The sequence below is a fragment of the Girardinichthys multiradiatus genome, chromosome 3 (genome assembly GCF_021462225.1).
Source record: "Girardinichthys multiradiatus isolate DD_20200921_A chromosome 3, DD_fGirMul_XY1, whole genome shotgun sequence".
NCBI lineage: Eukaryota > Metazoa > Chordata > Actinopteri > Cyprinodontiformes > Goodeidae > Girardinichthys > Girardinichthys multiradiatus.
This window is the reverse complement of record NC_061796.1, coordinates 1,253,080-1,278,966: the sequence shown is the minus strand read 5'-3', so window position 1 is coordinate 1,278,966 and position 25,887 is coordinate 1,253,080. Positions and strand designations below refer to the sequence as shown.

At 42.1% G+C, this 25,887-nt stretch overlaps 1 protein-coding gene and 1 long non-coding RNA gene across 7 annotated transcripts in view; one reads left to right on the top strand and one right to left on the bottom strand.

Annotated features, from left to right (window-relative positions):
• Nucleotides 1-849: 849 nt before the first annotated feature.
• LOC124863129 lies at nucleotides 850-1,358 on the bottom strand. Its single transcript, XR_007037061.1, has 3 exons — nucleotides 1,298-1,358; nucleotides 976-1,213; nucleotides 850-903 (listed from the first exon to the last, which is right to left on the bottom strand). It is a non-coding gene; the product is annotated as an uncharacterized LOC124863129 (long non-coding RNA).
• A 5,709-nt stretch (nucleotides 1,359-7,067) lies between these two features.
• Nucleotides 7,068-25,887, top strand: part of tcaim (T cell activation inhibitor, mitochondrial) — a 173,805-nt gene continuing 154,985 nt past the window's right edge. For all 6 annotated transcript variants that reach the window (XR_007037059.1, XM_047357356.1, XM_047357341.1 and 3 more), the window contains exon 1: nucleotides 7,068-7,244. Coding sequence is in view for 5 of the 6 variants with exons in the window: in XM_047357356.1 (XP_047213312.1) it covers nucleotides 7,216-7,244 (29 nt within the window). In the remaining variant the exon portion in view is untranslated. The remainder of the gene's footprint in view (nucleotides 7,245-25,887) is intronic.

Below are 25,887 nucleotides of genomic sequence, written 5' to 3'. Positions count from 1 at the left end.
TCCCATTTGAATATATAACTAACTTTGACTGCACTGTTCAATGGTTAGGATTAATTGGAATGTATGTACCTGACTGTTGTGAAGTGCCTTGAGACAACATGTATTGTGAATTGGCACTATATAAATAAAACTGAATTGAATTGTAAAGAAGGAAGGGAGGAGGTGACTATAGCCAGCTGTGTGGTTATTATTGGTATCTCCATGGCCAAAACAACAGCATTCATGGGTCACAGTGACCGTGACTAAAGTATTGGGCAGTAACCAAGAAGCCGAGCGGAAAGGGTTGCGCAATAACTAAGAAACCTAATAAGGGGCTGACTGGTGAAAGCATCAAGCGCTATAAAAACAATGCTGAAAGCAGAAACGGGGTTGTTTTCTCGCAGAAGACCAGCGAACAAGATCGGACGGAGAAACGAAGCTTAGATGGAAAAGGAACAGAGACACAGCCCCGCTGATTGACTGCATTAAAAAAGAGGATCAACCCGGGTGCCCAGAAAGGACTGTGCCTCAAAATTAAGAATCTGATTCCATCTAAAGCCTTTTTATACAGACAACAGAAGTGAACTTAATCGCGGAACAGCTGATTGCTCTGAGTTTCAGGCTTCTGGAAGTCCTGAATCAGCCTCGTTTATGTCTCTGGGTTTCCCTCAACTCTTCAGCCTCTGGAAAATGTCATATTGTTTAAGGCCGACTTGACCCACATGCAGAAAAACACGATTAAAAAGAGAAACGTTTAAGGAACTGGAGGAGGTGTCTGGAGAGAGGGACGTCTGGGCGTCTCTGCTGAGTCTGCTGCCCCCGCGACCCGGTCCTGGATAAGCGGAAGACGACAAACGAACGAACGAACGTTTAAGAAATCTTTATTTTCAGGCTCAGGTGCTGGAAACAGAAGTAGCAGAGAGACTGCAAGGGAAAACAGACGCAGGTAAGAACCACTACTGAAATTCTCAAATATACTCTATAGAGAAAGCTTACATTGGGTAGGGTTAAGTCCGCCAGGGAGAGAGGTTGTTATCCTGATGAGCGGCGGGCTATGCGACACTGCCGTAGCAGGTGAGTCCTGAGAGTTGTGGTGGAGGGTGGACAGGGTTCGCTTGAAGCTGTGAGGACAACGTCAGATCTGGCTGCCAGCGGAACAAAACAAGAATCCAGAGTCCTTAAAAACTGTTGGTAAGTTCCTTCTGATATCTCTCATGAACGAGGCTTGATCAACCTGAGACAAAAACAAACACTAGTCAAGGTACAAAAACAGAATCTTCTCAGAGAAACAACTCCATGAATTGGCCAGGTTAAATACCACGAAGAGGCAAAACACTCAGGTGTCGAAGTACTGGCTCGCCTCCTTCTTATAGTCCTCCAGCTGATGACACTCATGCGAAACACCTGACCACCCAGAACTCAGCTCCTAACGCCCCTACTGGTGGAAGAGGGTTAGTAGCAGGCATAAATGACCAGGATCTGACAGAAACTACTTGTATTCGGAGATATATAACCAAAAAGATCCTGTTTAACCGTCAATGCCTGGAGCATCAGTGCCTGCCACTTAAAAGAAGGTAACTGAAGATTAAGTCGTATTCCCTTCAAGAAACCACTCGTTGTTACCAGAAGAATCTACTCCATCAGGTGCATGGATGAGCCTCCATCTTCAAAGCCTCTCCAAACTCACTAGTTTCAGCATCAGGGAAAGACAGGTTGAGTTGATTGATTCTTTTTTATTATTGAAATTATTTTGTATTGTTGAATTTAAGCTGTTACTGACCCCTGCAAGAGCGTTACTAATTAACTAGTAAGATCTTTCAGGTTTAGGAAAGTCCGGACCCATTAGATGGAGAGCTGGATGAGCAATCACTTTAGACATAGAGAAGTAGAAGGGAGGGGTTAGCTCATCGGACAACGAATATACAGGTCCTTCTCAAAATATTAGCATATTGTGATAAAGTTCATTATTTTCCATAATGTAATGATGAAAATTTAACATTTATATATTTTAGATTCATTGCACACTAACTGAAATATTTCAGGTCTTTTATTGTCTTAATACGGATGATTTTGGCATACAGCTCATGAAAATCCAAAATTCCTATCTCACAAAATTAGCATATCATTAAAAGGGTCTCTAAATGAGCTAAGAACCTAATCATCTGAATCAGCGAGTTTAAAACTTCCAGCCTGGTTCATCACTCAAAACCCCAATCATGGGTAAGACTGCCGACCTGACTGCTGTCCAGAAGGACACTATTGACACCCTCAAGCAAGAGGGTAAGACACAGAAAGAAATTTCTGAACGAATAGGCTGTTCCCAGAGTGCTGTATCAAGGCACCTCATTGGGAAGTCTGTGGGAAGGAAAAAGTGTGGCAGAAAACGCTGCACAACGAGAATAGGTGACCGGACCCTGAGGAAGATTGTGGAGAAGGGACGATTCCAGACCCTGGGGGACTTGCGGAAGCAGTGGACTGAGTCTGGAGTAGAAACATCCACAGCCACCGTGCACAAGCGTGTGCAGGAAATGGGCTACAGGTGCCGCATTCCCCAGGTCAAGCCACTTTTGAACCAGAAACAGCGGCAGAAGCGCCTGACCTGGGCTACAGAGAAGCAGCACTGGACTGTTGCTCAGTGGTCCAAAGTACTTTTTTTGGATGAAAGCAAATTCTGCATGTCATTCGGAAATCAAGGTGCCAGAGTCTGGAGGAAGACTGGGAAGAAGGAAATGCCAAAATGCCAGAAGTCCAGTGTCAAGTACCCACAGTCAGTGATGGTCTGGGGTGCCGTGTCAGCTGCTGAAGAAGGAGTCCTATCGGCTGTGGTTGACTTGTGGGACTCCCGAGGCGTCTGACGGGTACCGTGAGGCCAAGCGTGCTGCAGCCCGGGCTGTGGCAGAGGCAAAAACACGGGCCTGGGAGGAGTTTGGTGAGGCCATGGAGAAGGACTACCGGTTGGCCTCGAAGCTATTCTGGCAAACCATCCGTCGCCTCAGGAGGGGGAAGCAGTGCTTCGCCAACACTGTTTATAGTGGGGGCGGGAGACTGCTGACCTCGACTGAGGACATTATCGGGCGGTGGAAGGAGTACTTCGAGGATCTCCTCAATCCTGCCATCACGCATTCCGTGGTGGAAACAGAGGCTGGGGACTCGGGGTCTGACTCTTTCATCACCCAGGCTGAAGTCACCGAGGTGGTTAAAAAGCTCCGCGGTGGCAAGGCTTCGGGGGTGGATGAGATCCGCCCTGAGTACCTCAAGTCTCTGGATGTTGTAGGGCTGTCATGGTTGACACGTCTCTTCAACATTGCGTGGCGGTCGGGGACAGTGCCTCTGGACTGGCAGACTGGGGTGGTGGTCCCCCTTCATAAGAAGGGGGATCACACTCCTCAGCCTCCCTGGTAAGGCCTACGCCAGAGTATTGGAGAGGAGAGTCCGACCGATAGTCGAACCTCGGCTTCAGGAGGAGCAGTGTGGTTTTCGTCCCGGCCGTGGAACACTGGACCAGCTCTATACCCTCTACAGGGTGCTCGAGGGTTCATGGGAGTTTGCCCAACCGGTTCACATGTGTTTTGTGGACCTGGAGAAGGCATTCGACTGTGTCCCTCGTGATGCCCTGTGGGGGGTGCTCCAGGAGTATGGAATCGGGGACCCTTTACTAGGGGCCATCAGGTCCCTGTACGAGCGGAGCAGGAGTTTGGTCCGCATTGCCGGCACTAAGTCGAACCTGTTCCCAGTGCATGTTGGACTCCGGCAGGGCTGCCCTTTGTCACCGGTCCTGTTCATAACTTTTATGGACAGGATTTCTAGACGCAGCCAAGGGCCGGAGGGGGTCGGGTTTGGGGAACAGTGGATTTCGTCTCTTCTTTTTGCAGATGACGTGGTCCTGCTGGCCCCCTCTAGCCAAGACCTACAGCATGCGCTGTGGCGGTTCGCAGCCGAGTGTGAAGCGGCTGGGATGAGGATCAGCTCCTCCAAGTCCGAGGCCATGGTACTCGACCGGAAAAGGGTGGCTTGTCCTCTTCAGGTTGGAGGGGAGTTCCTGCCTCAAGTGGAGGAGTTTAAGTATCTCGGGGTCTTGTTCACGAGTGACGGAAGAATGGAGCGGGAGATCGACAGACGGATCGGTGCGGCTGCCACAGTAATGGGGGCGCTGTGCCGGTCCGTTGTGGTGAAGAGAGAGCTGAGCCGAAAAGCAAAGCTCTCAATTTACTGGTCGGTCTACATTCCTACCCTCACTTATGGCCATGAACTTTGGGTCATGACCGAAAGAACGAGATCCCGGATACAAGTGGCTGAAATGAGCTTCCTCCGTAGGGTGGCCGGGCACTCCCTTAGAGGTAGGGTGAGGAGCTCGGCCATCCGGGAGGGGCTCGGAGTAGAGCCGCTGCTCCTCCACATCGAGAGGAGCCAGTTGAGGTGGCTCGGGCATCTATACCGGATGCCTCCTGGACGCCTTCCTTGGGAGGTGTTCCAGGCACGTCCCACCGGGAGGAGGCCCAGGGGACGGCCCAGGACACGCTGGAGGGACTATGTCTCTCGGCTGGCCTGGGAACGCCTTGGGCTCCCCCTGGAGGAGCTGGAGGAGGTGTATGGAGAGAGGGACGTCTGGGCGTCTCTGTTGAGTCTGCTGCCCCCGCGACCTGGTCCCGGATAAAGCGGAAAACGACGAGTACGAGTATATATATATATATATATTATATTATATATATAAAGAAAAAGAGCTTTGAATCAAGGTTGGAGAAACATTATTTTTATGTTAATTTAATGGATAAATATTGATTATGGCCATTTTATTCCATCACATGCTTTTGTTAAAACTTTTATTCTCAGTTTTACTTGAAAAATGTTTGTGTTTGCACAGCTTAGTTGGGTGCCTACACACATGATTAGGAACAATAATTTATTAGAATATACAAAGAATGTGACCCTATCTATATATTTCTGAAAGCTACATTCGTGATTTAAAAATATAAAATTCGAAGGAAAATTGTGACAGAAATCGTACTTCTGTGTTTTTTTTTTTCTCAAATCAAATTAATGAATTAATATTAATTAAAATGTTCAAAAAAAAAATCTTGCAACGGAAATGAATACATTCTCTGAAATAAAAGGTTGTGCCCTCCGTCCAACAGGGGGCAGAATATTTGACAGGTTAGTCAGAAGGCAACAAGAGGTGGATTAAAGATTTTTTTATCAAATAGAACAATACAAGTAAGAATTGGTCAAGAATTGTCAGGTAAATATATAATAGATAATGGTACTCCTCAAGGAAGTATTTATAAGTCCGTTATTGTTTTCTATAATGATAAATGATGTATTTAAAAATATTGGTAAGGAAGTTGGTTGCTCACTATTTGCAGATGGAGCTATATGGAAAAGGGGTCGTAATATCAAACTTATTGAAAAGAAAATACAGGATGAGATTAGTAGAATAGAACAATGGGCAAATCAATGGGGATTTAAATTCTCAGTGGAAAAAACAAAAGTAATGGTGTTTACACAGAAAAGGAAAAGAGAAAATATAAAACTAAAATTATACAATCAAGTTTTAGAACAAGTAAAAAATATAAAATTTTTAGGTATATGGTTTGATGAAAAAATTATATGGAAAGTACATATAGAAAGAATCATAGATAAATGCAAAAAAATATTAAATATTATGAGATGTATGGCTGGTATTGATTGGGGAGCAGATCGAACATCATTAAAAAGAATTTATACAGGATTAATTAGATCAAATATTGATTATGGAAGTATAATTTATGGATCAGCAGCAAACACTCATCTTATAAAATTAGACAATATACAACATCAAGCTTTAAGAATTTGTACAGGAGCAATCAGAACCAGTCCAATAGCAGCACTTCAGGTAGAGATGGGAGAGATGCCATTAGATCTAAGAAGGAAACAGTTAGCAATAAATTACTGGATTACAAAGCAATAATCCGGATCATCCCACACGTGATATTTTAAAACCATGCTGGGAAAAAAAAAAAAAACAAGTTAAGAGTTTTGGTTGGATTATCAATAACATAGCAGAAGAATTTCAAATATATGAAAAAGAAAGAAGTTCAATGTTGCCTTTGCCAGTAGTGCCACCGTGGCTATTACCAGAAGCAGTGGTGGATATGGTATTGATGGAAAAGAAAAATGATACGAAATGTAGTTTAGATTCAAGTATAATACAAGAATATATAAACAATTACTATCATTATGTCCAGATTTACACAGACGCATCAAAAACAGATGAAAAAATAGGAGTAGCATTTGTAATACCAGAATTTAAAATAAAAGTAGGAAAAATAATTACAGATGGATTATCAGTATATTCAGGAGAATTATTAGCAATATTGTTAGCAGTGCAGTGGGTGGAGGATATAAAAACATAAACATGGAAATAAAACATACTTTATTTAGAATACAAAGAATGGGATTAATATTAGTGTTTTTATGGGTACCAGCACATGTAGGAGTTGGAGGGAATGAGAAGGCGGACAGGATAGCAAAGAAGGCAACACAAAACAACATTAGCTTTATAATAAATATTAGTAGGCAAGAAATATAATTAAACAGAGAAACAGGAAAGAGTGGCAAAAAAGGTGGGATGAAGAAAAGAAAGGAAGATGGTTTTACAGAATCAACAAGATAGTAGGAGAAGTAAGAACAGGAAGGAGCAGAAAAGAGGAAATATTAATTACAAGATTAAGAATAGGACATACAGGACTTAATTCTACATTGTTCAAGATAAAGAAACATAATACAGGAAAATGTGATCATTGTGGAGAGGAGGAAACAATAGAACATGTAATATTGAAGTGTCAGAAATATAAACAAGAAAGAACAATTTTAAGGAGATAATTTGTAGGTATTAAAGAAAATTTTATTTTGAGAGATACTTTGCAAAGAAGTTTAGGTAGCAAGCATATTCAAATTATAATTAGATTTTTCAAAAGCACTAAATTAATAAATAGAATTTGATTGATGTAATAGTAAATAAGATTTAAAACCATGAAGAACCACACTCCATACCAGTCGGTGGCGGTAATGCACATCATAACGTTATTTGCCAACTGCCAAAAAATAACACAGAAGAAGAAGAATAAAACCAAGTATCTAACCAAATAGGGAAGACCTCTTCAGGGAGACTTCTGGTTGTGCGTTGTTTCTAGTTCGATGTTATCTTTATGACCTACAACAACCGTCGAAAGGTACAAAGAAGTCCGAAGGAATGAAGTCATGATTTTTTTAGGGGCTGTCACTTTCAGGTATGAAACCGTTGTAAAATCAGCTGTTATTGTTTAGTTTGGCTAGTTATGGCAACACCGGACGTCACACGATAAGCTGTTTAAGGTCGGTGTTTGAGATCAGGTGGGTTTAAGATGAAATGGTGATAATCTATTCTTGAAGCAGATGTTTCCCATGGATATTTCAATCTGGCTGGACACCTTAATGCCAGATAAAAGAAATACAGTAAAGATGAATAAACCGCTAGCCAAACGTCATTGTCTTGACTTATTAAAACGTAAAGGGATATTGCTATTCAATGTATCTAAGCTCTGTTTAAATCACTCGCCTGGTGTCTAGCGCTGAGCCGAGGTAAAGCGTTGTTAAATATTTGAAGTTACATTTGTTTCATTTTTGTCATTTTTGACGCTGAAGTTAACATCCGATTCGCAGCTTCCTATTTAGCTTTTGACTACAGAGCTGATCCGCTGCATTTAATGAATCTCTACTACAATTATCCACCCTAGTTAAAAATCCAAATAATTTACAATGGTCAGAAAGTTGAACTGCATTATTTTAAATCATTAACGGATAAAAGCACAGCATTTTTTGAACATTTTAATCTGATATTAAAAGGTTGGAAAATGTGCATTTTATGGATTCTGTGGCAAAAAATTCCATGTTGAAAATGACATTACTGACAACCCAAACGTTGAAACAATATTATATACTAACGCAACATTGTATTTAATACAGTATGTAATTTGTGAAACCTTTTTCAAATATGTCAAAATCGCAAAACGACTGATATAAAGGCATTTCTCTGACCTGAGATGATCATAAAATGGAGCCATTTTGTAAGCCACGTTATATAGACACCCAAAGGTGTAACTTTGGGTCTAGAATTGGAGGGGTTAAGCTAGTTGTTTATTTATTGAATCATTTACCTTTGTAAAAGGACTTAGGCTAATTTTGTGTTCCAGTTTTAGAAATTCATTCTAATGCTTTTATTGTGATTTACTTAACTTTCCTGTTTTCTTTGTATTTACTTTGCAGTTTTTCTGGTCCACATCAGTTCAGCAATTAATAAAAGCTTACTTTTACTTCATCTTTTTTCTAACACAGAACCAAATATTTAACATTTTTAGAGCACCTTCATATTCATGAATGCTGCATTGTTTGATTTGGTTTTCATTTTTTGTTAGTAGTTTAGGTGAAGGATGAAGATTAACAGTCAATAAGTGATGAAAAAACATTTGGCTGAAGCAGATAATGACACATTTTGTGATATTTAGAAAAAACTATGCTCAGTACATCCGACTAAAGTTGTTCTTAAACTCAGAGAAACTATGTTTACTGTGGCTCAAATAAATGTGCCTCTTTTCTCATCTGTGTCAACAACTTTTTAAAATTTTACTCTCTCACTCTCCCACATCTGAGGCTCCGTTGTCATAATTTCTTACATTTCTAAAAAGAAAACTGGTATAAAATAGATTTTTGTTGATTTTAATGGAGTGGTAATCCCTTGAAAACACATTTATTTTAATTATGCTGTGAGCTATCCCAACATTTCATTAAAATATGTTCCTCCTTTTGATTTAAGATCAGATATTTTTTACATCATGCAGATCCAGCCAGAAGCTCACAGAGAGGGTTCCTACTGTTTTCCATCATGGCCAGGCCATTTAACTCTACCTGTAGCTCAGGTGAAAGTACCTCATCATGACCCTGATGATTCTCATTAGTGAACCTCCACCTCATGTGTTGCTGCGTGAATCAGTGATTAGCGCTAGCTTACAATTAGCCCATTCTGTACCACCTCTCAGGTTTAACGCTAACGTCAGCCTGGGTTAAGCTGCTCTGCTTCCACCTGTTCCTGGGCACAAACACCTACCAGGCTCCCACTCTCAGATTGGTTCCATGGCTGCTCTGAAATGAGCCCTCTCCCCTATTGTAACCGTGTTTAATGCGCTCAGTGTAACTTTTCGGGTGATTATTGAGGTAGGCCAACGCTTCTGGACTGAACAGCCGTTCTTGTCCCGAATGGACAAATTGCCACTCCGCTTGAGCCTCTGCGCGTAGTTGCACAGTTGTGGTGCAGCGTGTGTGCAAATCACCACTTTTTACCTTCTTTTCCTTTAGACTCATTGTCAGGTTAGGTAGAACGGGCAGTGAATATATGGAACACAATGGAAACAAATCTGATTGTTTTTAATAAAAATTTAAAGTCTGTCATTTTGGGGTTGTTTTCTTTTTAAAGATTTTTTGTGGCACTAGTGGCCTTTATTTTTCCTAGTATTGTTTGACAGTAGATAGACAGGAAATGGGGACAGAGAGAGGGAAAGACATGCAGCAAATGTTGCCGGGGCTGGGACTCGAACCTGGGATGGCGGCGTTGGGGACCAAGGCCTCCATATATGGGTCACACTCTTCCAGCGCTGCGGCCACGATTTGTTGTTTTTGAAACCTTTATCCTATTAGTGAAAGCTCATAAAATCAAAATTGAAAGTGCTTTTTTAGGGTGAGACCATCATTTGTTTTGTACCTTATGAAATGATGCTACAAGTACTAATAGTTACGACAAGGGCCAGTTTTAGGCATACATATATGAGGGCAGGCAGAAATGTGACGGGGGCATCATCATGCATACACATTATTCTCCAGCATGTTTATTATTGTTGATTAGTGTTTTCTTTATGGGATTGGGGTAAACTGTAGTGCTGTGCAATTTTCCAGACTGGACTGGTTTCCCCCCCAATTGGGCTTCTTTTGAGCACGTTGGGCTGGGGAAACAAGGCTTTGGGCAGGTTCTTAAAATTTGGGCTGCTTTTCACATTTGGCAATTATTCATGCGAAAATTCTATGAAAATAGTTTTCATTGTGTGGCAGAAAACCAAAAATCTACCACTCTCAAACTGTTGTCTTTTTACTCATATCAATAGTTAATTTATTTTGAAAAAGATAATCTTTAGAACTTGACCTCATTAATCAGTGATGATCATTGGATAATCCTGTTCAGTACAAGTTTTACACTGTGACACTATAGTGCTCAACATAATGCTTACTGTATGTGTGGATCAATGTCCATAAGTAGCAATGTCTAAGTTGTTTTGCAGAAAGAGGAGTTTGTCAAGATGGTCTGGGGTTAGATTGCTCCTTTGCTCAGTTACTGTATTCCCTGCAGTAGAGAATACTCTCTCTGCTGCAACACTAGTGCCAGGTATGCATAAATAGCACTTAGCTAATCTAACCAGGAGCCTGAAAGATGCCTCATGGGAACTCCACCACTGAAAGGGGTCTTCTGAGAGAGACAACGGAGGGGCATCCAGATATTTCCTCAGCTGATCTTCAGCTTTGGTGCTGGCAGATTTGGGGACAGCTCTTACCTTAGTAAATGTCCTTCCAAGCAGGTCAACAAGTGCTGATGCTCTTTTAGGGGGTTTTCTTTTTCCCCCCAAGTCTCTGGATTATTACCCCCAACCTCAGCTTGCACCACCTCTTTCTGTAGATCAGCCAGAGCAGATGCCACCATAATTTTCTTTTGTTATGTGCATTTAATATCAAATACAATTTTTATGTGTAATGTTACTTAATTGTTAGATATCTTAAAAATATATATTTGTTATTCTCCATCCTCATTAAAAATGTTAATGACATGGCATAAAATGCTAATTAATTACTTAAAAGTCACACAATGTGATTTTCTGGACTTTTGTCTTAGATTTTGTCACTCACAGTTTAAGAGTACCTATGTGTTACAGTTAGAAAGCTGATAAAAGCAGACAAGTGTAAAATAAGACAAGTGAACCAAGTAAGTTTGACTTGCAAGGGTGAGACAGTCCTCTGCCAGAACAGCGACTTCCTTCTCACAAAGGGAAAATCCTTGCACCAGCCTTTTATTTACAACTCACATTCCTACAAGCAAAAAGCAGGAATTGGTTCAGCCAATTCTTACAGAGATTTCAACCTAAAAGAGTAGTCATTCCCATATATGGTATAGGCTTGTCATGTCCAGAGAGTGATCCACTCCAGACCGCATTCCTTAACCTTCCACAAACACTTTTTCACACTAAAAAAGCAATCATAGGAATCATCTTAACTATAGTAGGACTTCAGACATAAACATGACATATACATTTTTCCAACAATTCCCTCCTGTTTATTATTGATTAGGTTAATATCAGATCCATGTATACATTCCAAAAGACTTCATGCATACACCTCATTAAACATTAAACTATTAAGTTTAGTGACTCCTCCATAATGTCATCATAGTTCTGGTCCTCATCCAGAAGCTGGTAATCTTGGGACAACATTGTATCAAGAATTCTTCCAACCATCCTTAATATCATTGCTCTGATACAGGGAACAATGCACAGAGTAAAAAGGCAAACAACAATAATACAGCCATGACACGGGTCATGATTTTCAAAAACAGTTGCCATCACGGTCCTGAAGTAAGCCATGAAAAAAAGCTTCCTCGGCGGAATGGACATCCTGCTGCATACCCCTTTTTAATTGGACTTAATTGCCGTATAGCATTGCTCACTCTGGGTCCATCTTCGCCGTTGGTCTCATCAGGGATGTAGGTGCAGCAGGTCTCGTTCAGGAGAGCGCAAACTCCCCCAACCGAGGCCGTCAGCATGTCCAACACCATCCTGTTCTGCAACACCACGGTTCGAAGAGCTGTGACGTCTGTGGACAGTCCTGTAAGAGCTTTTGTGGTTGCATTAACAAACAGTTCCAGTCGATATTCTATAGTTTCTAATCTAAGCATATTCTTTCCTACTCCCAACCATGGGAATAAACTTAGCAAAATATTTTTTCCTGTTGATCTATGCTCGAATTCCTCAGGGACATCTGATCCCCACACACTGTCATGTGGCTTCACACGGATGAGTTCCCACTTACTCCTATTTAGGGAAGGTTGAACTAAAATGACATAAGTGTGATCAGTGACATAAACAGGTGCACAAACAGCACTCCAACTTGGAGGCAACTGCAAATAAATAGCAGTTCCACACATCCAGTGAAATCCATCTATTGCATAAGTGCCCTTAAGATCATGGACCTTTCCCCCTGGTCCAGCTTGGTGGGAAGAATAATAGTAAGTTGTGTTACACATGCACATTGGAATAGTCCCCACTGGGATGGAACCGGTGCCTAGGACAGACACAATGAGAAAAATGGGAACCTGCAAGAAGCTCAACATACAGTGGTTGGACACAGGGGTTGTAACATTAAACTGTTTAAACTCTGTAACATCACAGTTGTAAAATATTACATTACCGGTTACCACGGGGAAACTGGTATTGACACCAGAAACGGTATTTCTGGAATTACTGGAATTCTAATTTCCCCTCGAGGGTCAATAAAGTATCTTTGAATTGAATTGAACTGATAAAACACTCATCACTTGGCGCTGGTACTGGTCTAGCTGTCAACCTCGGCTGGCTGGAAGAGATAGGAAGTTCAGTGCATACATAATAACTAAAAATGTTCCTGGACTTTGTTACAGTTTTTGCATATTGGTACCAGCTGTTGGTGTCATACAAGTAATTTATATCTTGTATAAACATTCCATGGAAATATTCATTTATCCATCTCTTTAATTTTTGAAGATCATGATTGTGGAAATTTCTAGCATATTATTAACACAATCACATGATAAACAAAACTAAATGTTTCAACAACATCTTAGCTTGTGGGTGGAAAGACTGACAGGCTCACTAGTGTGTTTTGGATTTTCACAGCTGTAGGAGTTGTCAATAACACTTGGGATGGACCCTCCCACTTTGGATCAGACCACGTTTTCTTCTTAATTGTCTTAATCAGTACCCAATCGCCTTCTTTCACATCACCAGGAACCTGTAGGGCTTCAGAAACATAATTTGGCAGATTATTAGCATTTTGTATGTCTCTAGACTGTAATATCTTCCTCATGTAGTCTGCTAACGTCCCATCTTGTTGTGGATCTTTAAGGTCTTTTTGTAGATCAGGGATTTAATAAGGTCTGCCATGTACTATTTCAAAAGGTGTTAATCCACCCTGAGCTGATGGGGTTACCCTCATATTAAGTTTTACTATATATATAAACATTCAACCCAATTTCTTTTTCTTTCTTCCATTGTCTTTCTAAGCTTACTTTTAACTGTCTTGTTCTCTCTATCAACTCTGCACTCTGGGGGTGGTAGCTACAATGTGTTTTCAGGTCAATCTTAAAACATTTACCAAGTTCTTGTTTGACTTTGTTAACAAAATGTGTTCCATTATCACTATAAATCCTTCTTGGAATTCCACATGTACATAGCCCCTTTTGCCACTGATATAGCATCTGGTCCTTTGCAAGGAAATATTTCCTTGGGAGTTATGTTTCAGACATATCAAACAAGATGCACAAATTCTTTTTTGTAAGTTTTTAGTAAGTATTAAATCCATATGTAGTGACTTGTTTGTTCACTAGGCCAATCATCCCCCCTGTTGAGACATGGCTCTGCCCATGGCTCACATTTGCAACCCAGTGGAACATTGATTTAGGTAATATACGCTGTCCTTCAGGGCATCTAGTAATCCCTTCACATTTACACTCAGCTAATGTAGCTGGTAACAGCACAGCATATAATAATTTCAGTAATAACTCTGCATTTTGCCATTATGCTACCAATTATCGTCGTCGTCGTCTTCCGCTTATCCGGGACCGGGTCGCAGGGGCAGCAGACTCAACAGAGACGCCCAGACGTCCCTCTCTCCAGACACCTCCTCCAGTTCCTCCAGGGGGAGCCCAAGGCGTTCCCAGGCCAGCCGAGAGACATAGTCCCTCCAGCGTGTCCTGGGCCGTCCCCTGGGCCTCCTCCCGGTGGGACGTGCCTGGAACACCTCCCGAGGAAGGCGTCCAGGAGGCATCCGGTATAGATGCCCGAGCCACCTCAACTGGCTCCTCTCGATGTGGAGGAGCAGCGGCTCTACTCCGAGCCCCTCCCGGATGGCTGAGCTCCTCACCCTATCTCTAAGGGAGTGCCCGGCCACCCTACGGAGGAAACTCATTTCAGCCGCTTGTATGCGGGATCTCGTTCTTTCGGTCATGACCCAAAGTTCATGGCCATAGGTGAGGGTAGGAACGTAGACCGACCAGTAAATTGAGAGCTTTGCTTTTCGGCTCAGCTCTCTCTTCACCACAACGGACCGGCACAGCGCCCCCATTACTGTGGCAGCCGCACCGATCCATCTGTCGATCTCCCGCTCCATTCTTCCCTCACTCGTGAACAAGACCCCGAGATACTTAAACTCCTCCACTTGAGGCAGGAACTCCCCTCCAAACTGAAGAGGACAAGCCACCCTTTTCCGGTCGAGTACCATGGCCTCGGACTTGGAGGAGCTGATCCTCATCCCAGCCGCTTCACACTCGGCTGCGAACTGCCACAGCGCATGCTGTAGGTCTTGGCTAGAGGGGGCCAGCAGGACCACCTCATCTGCAAAAAGAAGAGACGAAATTCACTGGTCCCCAAACCCGACCCCCTCCGGCCCTTGGCTGCGTCTAGAAATCCTGTCCATAAAAGTTATGAACAGGACCGGTGACAAAGGCCATCCGGGAGGGGCTCGGAGTAGAGCCGCTGCTTCTCCACATCGAGAGGAGCCAGTTGAGGTGGCTCGGGCATCTATACCGGATGCCTCCTGGACGCCTTCCTCGGGAGGTGTTCCAGGCACGTCCCACCGGGAGGAGGCCCAGGGGATGGCCCAGGACACGCTGGAGGGACAATGTCTCTCGGCCAGCCTGGGAACTCCTTGGGCTCCCCCTGGAGGAGCTGGAAGAGGTGTCTGGGGAGAGGGACGTCTCGGCATCTCTGCTGAGTCTGCTGCCCCCGCGACCCGGTCCCGGATAAAGCGGAAGACGACGAGTACGAGTACTTTCCTGCAAATGTTTCTGTTTGGCCATGATAAAGTTGCTCTCTTTTAATCATCTGGTTCCATAGCAATTTTTTTTTTGGTATTCATCAGCAAGATTATAACAGCTCTGAATATTCTATTCTAATCTAGCTTTATTTAGATGCATCTCTTCTAATCTAGCCATTTTTTTTGCAGTAAGTCCTCATTATATTTAAGAATGAGGTCACTAATTTTGTTAGTTGCTATTATTTTAATAATGCTTGGTTTACTGTAGGTTTCATTAGTTTTGGAAAATACTCCGTCATCAGTTTAGAAAGCTTAATAGAATTGATGAACACAAAAATGAAGAGCATGTTATGTCTTATAATCTTAGTTTGTCTTACCCCGTTTTTTATAAACACACTGTACAGTTTCAGTCAGCTATAGTACTTCCCTTTTAATTTACCGTATTTTCCGCACTATGAGGCGCACTTAAAAACCTTTAATTTTTTCAAAAAATGACAGTGCGCCTTGTAATCTGGAGCGCCTTATATATGGATCAATTGGTTAATTGGTTGATCCATACTGGTTGTACACGGCGCTCTGTCAAAATGTTTCAGTACGACTGGTAAACTACAAAGCCGCACCGCTTGCAGCATTACGGCTACCGTAGTCAGGGGCGTCGCCGAAGTAATAGCGGTAAACGCCTGTACTGTGCTTACTCCTAGTCCAACACCACTTGTGTGTGTATAACGTTTGAATGTACTGTTGCAGGAATTGCCTGAACTATATGTGATTAGAAGCTCAGTGTGTGGGGTGTATGTTTCGTGTGTGTGTATGGAAGATGTTGACATTACTCCTCCGGACAGAGGTGGCGCCGTGTGCTGCCGTAGCTGAGAATCAAGAGTGAAGGAGTGACGTCGGTATTATTGTGTGTGTGGGGTGGGTAGAGACGGCGACCGGAGCAGCGGTGTATGAGTCTGTAAGCCCTGTGTTTTTACGTGCTGCAAAGTCATTAAAAAGAACCCCGAATCTCGTCAACAACTCAGTGTTTTGATGCTGTTTCTTCATGCTCAACTCCGCAACGTATGAGTGAGGGAGTTAACCCCGAGGAAACTAGTAACTTCGGCCCTGGAGAAAGCGTCTCCCCTGTGTCATCAGACTACGGTCAGGGGACAGAAACAGGAAAGGTTAACAGTACTAACGTTTGATTTAGTGCATCAAACTGTTTCTTTTACGTGTTTACTGAATCAGGGAAAAGTTCCCTTTCACATTTTAACTAACGTTTGATTTCAACTTCAAAGACTCCAATGCATTCCTAACGTGCGGTTGGCTCTATTCAATAGAATTCTATGTAGAGGAGACCTTACCATGAGAGTGAATGGAGTTATCAGAACGCTGGTTTGTAGTGTATTAATAAAGTTTGACTGACTGACTTATCTGACTGTTTTGTTGACATTCTCTTTAGCACAGCTTTATCTAGTGGATGCATAACGCAACCCCAGTCAAACGTTTGACTGCAGTAGCTTCTATTCTATGCACCTTATAATCCGGTGCGCCCTATATATGAAAACAGTTCTAAAATAGGCCATTCATTGAAGGTGCGCCTTATAATCCGGTGCGCCTTATAGTGCGGAAAATACGGTACACTATATTTATTTCAAGTAACTAAAGTTTGTTTCAATTAACTCAAGTTTTTTCCATTTCAGTCCAGTCCAGTAATTCTGTTAAGGAGCATTTCATCTTGTGATATATTTGAGTCTGATTTGATTATTCTGAAAAGTCCAAACGTCTGTTAAAATCTTTTTGTTTTACCATAAAGAACTGACCTAATATTATGGTACTGTTGAGATTCAGACTTGCTCTTGTTGTCTTTAATTATTATTGTGCACATATACCCTAATTTTTACATAACATAAAACTGACATTTATTTCACAAAAAGAGACAGACAAAATGGACAGACATTGGCCATATAAAAGTTTGATTACTCTGTAAACGAATTGTGAAAAATATAGGACAGGTCTATGAGCTTTCTTATGTTTATCAGTAATTCAATACAGGTAGAACCTTTGCTATCTTTATATGATTTTGGAAAAATTCTGGAAACCTTATTGAGATAGAAGTTTGGCAATGACCATCAGAACATCAGACCTTTATTAGCGCTTTTAAGGTCCCTCAAAGATGCTCTATAATGAAATCAGTTATTCCCATTCACACACTGACAACTTTTCCCCCATGGCCGTCATGAATATACGCTTAAAGGATTTTGTGTTTTTATAATGTAAAGAACTTTGAATTGCCCTGCCGCTGAAATGTGCTTGTGAGGGACCGAGCCGGTCAAGCATGAGGACACAGTAATAATTTTATTTCCCAAAAATAACAAAATTCAAATAACGGTTACAGTGCCCTTAAAAGAGATCCAATAAAGAAGCTAAACTCAAGACAAAAAAATCAGGGTTAAACATAACAAAACCTCAAACTAACTGCTCAAACAAACAAACTGACCTCCTACACAACAAACAAAGGGGACCTAAATACTGGCTGATCAGAGCAGACTAACACACTGAGGAAGAGGGAAGGAAAACATATACAGAAATTTAACTAACAAAAATAACTAAACACAGTTAGCTTAAAAATTTACTTGAATGACTAATAACTAAACAAAATAAGCAAATCACAAAAACAAAGAGAACTTATGCAAAAATTAGAATAAAGACTCCATGGTCTTCCCCCAGATGGTATCAGTCAATTTGGAATTGGAGTGTGCCAGCCAGAGTCCATTACTTCTGTTCAAGATACTCTCCCACAGCACCAGCAAAGAAAACACAAAAAATGTTAAATATTTGACAAAATTAAATATACAAAAGTTAACCAAATGTGCGCGCTACAATTAGAACTAATGTATTTCAATATTGTCAAATGAAAATATAAACAGAAACCCATGAATTTTTGCTGCAGTGAATGTGTATATGAAAACTCAAAATGAAAAAGTGTTTGTGTGTGGGGTTACCGACTGTGTGGCTGCAGGTGTGGCCATCACACACCCCCCCCCTCTTTGAAACTGCCACTAGGACAGCGAGAGAGAAAGTCAGCTGTCACATTCTCTTTCCCAGGGATGTGCTGGACCTTAAACCGATAAGGTGGCATAGCCAGGTACCACCGCATGATTCTTCCATTAGTCTTTCATGCAGCTCAGCCATTGAAGTGCCCCGTGGTCAGTCTACAAGATAAACTCTCTCCCAAGAAGGTAGTATTTGAAGGAATCGAGGGCCCATTTGATAGCCAAAGCTTCCTTCTCCACTGTGGCATAGCGCTCTTCTCGGGGTAGTAGCTTGCGACTGATGTAGGCTATGGGATGCTGGTCACCTTTTGAAAAAACTTTCATCATTGTATTAGTCGGTTTGTTTCACACATTCAATCAGATCTTTATGTTATACCAATAGGTGAAGTTATTAGTATTTCATGTAGACTGACATATACTGTTGCACTTGGAGAGGATCTCAGCTTATCCATGTATGCTGCTGCAATGTCTATCATCTCCTCGTTCTCATCAACTTCCTCTTTTCCTTCTTTAACAACATTCTTTTCTCCCTTATCCAGTCATTGTCGACTGGGTTGTCCAGTTGGACAGTTTTTAGCCCAGTGTCCATGTTGTCCACAGGACCAACGTGCCATTATCACCTCCTCTTCCTCTGATTCTACACCTCCCCCTACTTACTGGTCCTGCATAAAATATTTTATCCTCAGCATAGAAGGTATCAGTAGGGGGTTGTTTTTTCTTTCCACTGACCACCTTTTCAGCATGCATTGCCCAGTTCTGCCAACTGCTAACCGAGCAGGTGGGTAGATCAATATTATGTTTTGTGACCCATTTACGAATCTTAGGTTAAGCATTGCCTGGAGGACAGTTTTTAACTGCTGTTGATAGGAACTGTCATCATCATTATCATGTTGCAGTCCACTATTCCTTTTAAACACTTCTACCATTCTTCTGTACTCAAGGATTGGCTCTCCTATATTCTCTTTAGTCTGGTTAATGATGGTATAATCTGCTCTCTGTCTAAACTCTCCTTCTAACATTTCCCACAACACCGCATATCATGGATTATCTGTTCCACTGACGCTGAGGGTTCAGGGCAGTTGCAGCTGCAGCACCGCCCTGGGGTTGGTGCTGCCTGCCCCTCCCCCTTAGTACACAAGTGTAGTTATCTTCTCTGGCTTCTGCTATATAAACCTCCTTGCTTTTTATTTTTAAGTTTGACTTTCTGTTTTAGTATCTGTACCTCCTTTTAAAATTATAATCTTTCTGCCATTTAGTGAGGTTTTATACTGTGCATAAACTTTGCATCTCCTTCTAACGTGGGCTGCTTCCGGACGCAGTTTCCCATTTTAAGAGTTGTTTTTTTTTTTTTTATCTATTAATAACTATTGTTAAGAACTGAGTTCTACTTCCATTAATTTTTATTACCTCTCTTTATTTGATTCTTTGTGCTTTATTATATATACTTTTATCCTATTTACTCTAGTTTATTATTATTATTCGGACTCTATTTATATATATATTTATCTAACAGGGGTATAGTTTTTATATATATTTTTGTAGCCTACCATCAAATCAAAACAGAATTCCTCATCTCCCAGAAAACAGGCTTCTAGATCAAACACCTAGTTTTGATCCGGTTTTCCGCATTGAGTTCTACTCCGAGATTGCAGGGGTTTTAGACTGAGACTTGATGGCACCTAATATCCAAATCAGAATTCCCCACGACACCTCAGCAATCAACAACTTTATGTCAACACCAGCAAGGTTTCGGGTTGTCTCACTGAGTGAATCATGTGATTCTGCATTCATACACACACCCTGTTTATTATCAGGCCTCTTCATAAACTGCAGTTATGTTAAACGGCGAGCATACCGGCTTGCGTACTTATCTAGCGCTACCGCCAAGCTTACCGGCTTGCGTATTTCTCTTTATATACTTAGTTGGTTCTGTCTTACCTGTGTGTTCATTCACACTGTCTGTCGGAACGTGTTAATCCAACTTCCCGGTGCCCCACGGTCAATTCGGCGGTTACCAACACAGAATTCACTGTGCAGGATTTTCGTTCTCCAGACGTTCTGAAGGCTGCGCACACTGAAACCCCAGACGCACTGCAGGGCCCCGGGCGGCAGATTTCTAGCGATCCGGCTCGGAGGACCAAAGAAAATGTTAAAGTTAGAAAGCTGATGAACACAGACAAGTGTAAACTAAGACACAAGTGAACAAAGTAAGTTTGACTTGCAAGGGTGAGACAGTTCTCTGCCAGAACAGCGACTTCCTTCTCACAAAGTGAAACTCCTTGCACCAGCCTTTTATTTACAACTCACATTCCTACAAGCAAAAAGCGGGAATTGGTTCAGTCAATTCTTACAGAGATTTCAACCTAAAAGAGTAGTCATTCCCAAATATGGTATAGGCTTGTCATGTCCAGAGAGTGATCCACTCCAGACCGCATTCCTTAACTTTCCACAAACACTTTTTCACACTAAAAAAGCAATCATAAGAATCATCTTAACTATAGTGGAACTTCAGACATAAACATGATTTAAACTAAACAATGATAACTTATATACAGAGGTAGGTCATTTACAGGCAGCAGCAGGTTTCTATGAAGCACACGCATGGTTTTGCTACCTCTCTCCAGCTGTACTTTATAGACCGGTCCATCCCCCACTCTTTCAATCACGCGGTACACCGCCTTCTCCCAGTAAGAACGGAGTTTGCCTGGACCTCCCCTTTCCGAGAGGTTTTTCACGAGCACTCTATCACCTGCCTGGAGAGTGACACCCCTGACACGTCTGTCATATTGCTTTTTGCCTTTAGCTGAGGACCTTTGACTGTTGTTGGCAGCTATTTGGTAAGCCACGCGCATCCTTTCAGCCCACTTTTCAACAAAGGTTTGATGGTCACAGTCTTCAGTCTCTCTCCCAAAGAGCAAATCGATTGGTAGACGTGGAGCCCTGCCATACAAAAGAAATAAAGGAGAATATCCTGTAGCTTCGTGCCTCGTGCAATTATATGCATGCACTATATGTGGAAGATGATCCTTCCATTCACTCTTTTTCTCCTCTTGTAAGGTGCGCAACATCTGGAGAAGAGTGCGATTCAGTCGCTCCACTGGATTGCACTGCGGATGATAAGGAGTGGTGCGTGAATGAGCAATTCCTGAAAGTTGCTGCAACCTTTGGAACAAACTATTCTCAAACTCACGTCCTTGATCATGGTGTAGTTTCTCTGGGTACCCAAAACGAGGAATAAAATCTTGAAATATCTTTTCAGCTGCTGTCTTTCCGGATTTGTTTCTCGTTGGGTAAGCTTGTGCAAAGCGAGTGAAGTGGTCAACTACAACCAGAATATACTCATATCCTCCTTTGCTTGGCTCCAAATGCAGATAGTCAATAGAGACCAACTCAAACGGTGCACTAGTAGTGATGGATCCCATTGGAGCTCTCTGTGGTACATTGGGATGTTTTTGTTTAATGCAGTGACATTTCTTTGTCACATAATCCTCAATGTGCTGTTGCATGTTCGGCCAGTAAAAGCGTTCTCGGGCAAGGTGGATCACCTTGTCAGGACCTACATGGCCCATATCATCATGTAAGCTTTTTAACACTAGTGGTTTGAATTGCTGCGGGAGAACCAGCTGTCGGTTTAGCTCTGTTTTCCGAAACAGTAGTCCATTTTCCACGACTAACTTGTTCCACTCGTACAACAGTCTCCTTGTTTCTTTACACATGGTTCTTTTATCCTTTTCATTTGGGTTCCAGTTTTTTTCTTTTATTGATACAATCTCTCGAATAGCCGTATCTTCTTGTTGTGCTGCCTTGATGTCTTCGGGCTCAATGGTCATGACCCCATCAGATAGTTCAACCTTTTCATTTTTATCAGCAAGTTCTAATGCAGCAATCCAGGGAACATCATTGCTTTGGGATGCTTTGTTGCCCTGCCACATTGCAGAAACTACCTCAGGTGTCACGGTCTCAGTGTGATCTTTCATGTACTGTTCAAGGCCTACTGGGTATCTGGACAACATATCAGCATCAGCATTCCTTTTCCCGGGTCTATATTTGATATCAAAGTGGAAGTCGGCTAACTCCCCAACCCATCTGTGACCTACAGCATTTAACCTTGCAGAACTCAAAACATAGGTCAATGGGTTGTTATCTGTATAGACTGTGAATGTTGGTGCATAATACAGATAGTCCCGAAACTTATCACAAATGGCCCACTTGAGTGCCAGAAACTCAAGTTTTTACAAACTCGACTCTTGGAGGTCTGGAATTTGCTGGTGTTGCTTGTGTCAGCTGAACTTTGAAGAAGTTCAAACAAGGGTCTTGCCAGTCGTGAAAAGTCTTGGATAAACGATCGGTAATAGCTAAGGAAACCTAGTAATGTCCGAACATCTCCAACTGTGTTGGGTTTCTTCTCCTTCAAAGCTATTGCAGCTTCCAAATCTTTTGGGTCAATCTGGATGCCTTCTCCTGAAACCATTTGTCCGAGATAACGAATTTGTCTCTTGAAGAGCTCACATTTGGCTGGACGAAGTTTAATGCCATGCTTTCGCATTCTGCAGAAAACTTGTCTCAGATGGTCCACGTGTTCCTCAAATGTTTTCGAATAACAGAGGACATCATCCAAATAAGGCACACAACACTCATCTCTAATGTCTTCTAATACACCTTCTATGCATCTCTGGAATGCAGCTGGTGCATTAGTCAGCCCGAATGGTATCCTTACCCATTCGTAAAGACCCCAGGGTGTGCTAAATGCTGTCAGATGCCTTGACTCTTCACTCACAAAACCTTGGTGATATGCACTTCCTTGGTCCAAAATGGAGAACCACAAATTTCCCCCGAGACTGTCCAACAGATCCTGGATGCGTGGCAGTGGATGGCGATCAGGAATGGTTTTACGGTTGAGTTCACGAAAGTCAACACAAAGACGCAGACTGTGGTCTTTCTTCCGCACACAGACAACAGGTGAGGAATAGGCTGAAACTGATTTTCTGATCCACCCTTTATCCAAAAGGTTGGAAATATAATCCTTGACCTCTTTATACAAAGGTCGGGGAATAGAGTTGTAATTTGTTTGGACAGGGGTGTTATCTGTTGTGGTGATCTGAAGCTGTAAACCGGGAATGCATCCAATATCTCCTTCTTCACATGCAAACACATCTGATTCTTCATACAGCATTTGGCGTATCAAATTCTGTTTATGCTCAGAGAGATGATCTAAATTAACATTTGGATGCCATTTCTCTCGTGAATGGACAGGTGTATAGTTTCTGTTCTTAGAGTAGTTTCCATCATTCAATGAGTTCACCTGAGGGGTGCATAAGAGTGATTATCCTGTTCATTGACTAGTTTTTGGGATGATAACGAAATGTTAACAGGTTTGCCCCCATCTATTTGTTCAATGAATCCTAAAGCTGTCCTTGGGGGTAAGAAAATGTCATGGTTGGTTGAATTCTGAACTGGAATTCGCACCATTTTCGACGCTCCAACAGCCACGTCAACCAGAGCAGGAAATATCTCCAACCCATCTGGCATGACACACTGTATGTTCGGTTCAAACAACATTACTCCTCCTCCCTGAAAAGTTCTAATGCGACATCTCACTTCGCAGATTTGGCCACTTTGAACATTGAGGCCCTTCTTTCCAACTCTCACTGCTGAACTTATTGATTCTTCCTGGGCTGGCATGGTGCAAACCACAGAGACTAATGTTTCAACACTATTTTTATGAATTCTCAAAGCCTCTGATAGTAAGTCTGTCTGATCTGCGTTTCCCATTATGATTTCTTGAATTACATTGAAACCTAGCAACGGGCTGCTCACACTCTCTTGGCTTACAAGTAATGGGATATAGAGGGCGACTGAACCATATTTGATGCTTTTAATTTTGAGCAGGACTTCTATCCATCCATCAAATGGCACCTCTGTTCCATTAGCTGCAGTGACTTTAAGAGGGTGTTCTGATAGGAGGCTCTCAAGTGGTTTGATTGTTACATTTGGCAAAGCTTTCTGCACCCATAACTTCTCTACAATGCTAACTTGTGCCCCACTGTCCAATAACATCTGTAGCTTAACTCCATTTAGTTGACATGTCACAGTGCATCTACCACCAATGAGCTGTGCAACATGTTTTTTCTTAGTAAAACTGTTCCGTCTGATGGGTTTGGTGGAAGATAGAATGTCCTCCTGAAGATGCAGCTTTTTAGTGGTGTGGGACTCTGTATTTTCTTCAGTCACTGATGGTCCCGCCCCAGTGACCTCACACGGTTTCCCGGAAGATGGTTCTTTATCAGACAGCCAATAGCTCTGTGTCCCTCTTTCCCACATTTGAAACAGTGGGTGCAGCTATTATTTCCTTGGGAAACACATTGCTGACATCTTCGTTTAACTTCTGAGTTTGCAGGCTGTTTCTGAAGTGGAAAATGTGTATGAATGTTTTCAGTCCTTGTACTAACCATTGGTGTTAAAGCTTTCTCTAAACTTTTGGTCAGTGATGAAACCTGTTGTTAGCTCCTGTATGGCAGTACGATTAGCTTGGACTTCTGCCTGCATCTGAACTGCATTCTGGCTTTTCTTATCCATCTGCACTGTACTGACACTGACTTGTTTTAGTTTGAGAGTCTGACCTAGTCTATTTTTTCTCTCCGTGTCTTCACCTACTGACTTTGTTATGACTCCTAGGATAAAATCATCAGTGACTTTCTCATCTGAAATGTGGGGTTTAAGATCTCGTATGAATATTGAATATGAATATTTTTCATGTATTCCTTGATACAAGGAATGCAAGAACACTCCTTGAACTAGTTTCTTGTCATACTGGAAACCTGTACTTACTTCAGAACCGAAAAGTACACGCTGTTTTAACCCCATCAGTCTATACATAAACTGTTGTGGGCTTTCTTTATCATTTTGTCTCGCATTGCTTAGCTCTTGGAATAACTCAGTGCTGCTCTTATCTTTAAGATGTGCTCTGAGGAAACGCTTCAGTTCAGCTACAGTCAGACCATCTTTAGTGATAAGCATGTCTTTGAATGTACCCGGTTTAATTATTCGGAGAACTGTTCTAATGATCTCAGACTCTGTGAAACCCTCACTTAATCCTTCATCAATTTGCTTGCTCAAACAGCTAAAGCTTACATCTGAATCAGAATCTGATATTTGACCAGCATGAATCCGAAATTCCCTACGTGGGAGTAATGCAGCAACATCTGTCAGTTTTACTAACCCGGTTACCTGATCAGCAAGTGCTGATGTTGACACTGTGTTACTCTTGACACTTGATGCTGCTTCAATCTGCTTAGTCACCAACACTGATGCAATTTCCTCTTCATCCACTGAGTGATGCTGATTCTCTACTTCCTGGGGTGGCTGCAGTTCATCGATGAGGTCACGAAACACAAGCAGGCGAGACATTCCTTGGTCCTCCAGGCTCTTCAATCGTTTACTTCTCAGAAAGTCAACAATGAAATCAAAGAGTTCCACCTCAGACGAATCCTCCCCTGGTACCTCTTCTCCCACCTCATCTTGGCACGATACTGCAAGCTGGTGAAGCAAGTCTCTTCTGGCATCCTTAATCAGTTGGTGAAGTAGCTGTTTGATCTCCCACTGTTGCTCAAATAGCGTGGCCATCTCTGGATACCTGAAGTCTTGCCCTTAGGTCTTTGGCTCATGGAACAGGAAGTCAGGATCCCACGGTTCTTTGATGGATAGCACCAAACCAGCAGGAGGTGCTATCCCGGACGAGCCCCCAAATGTATTACCCAGC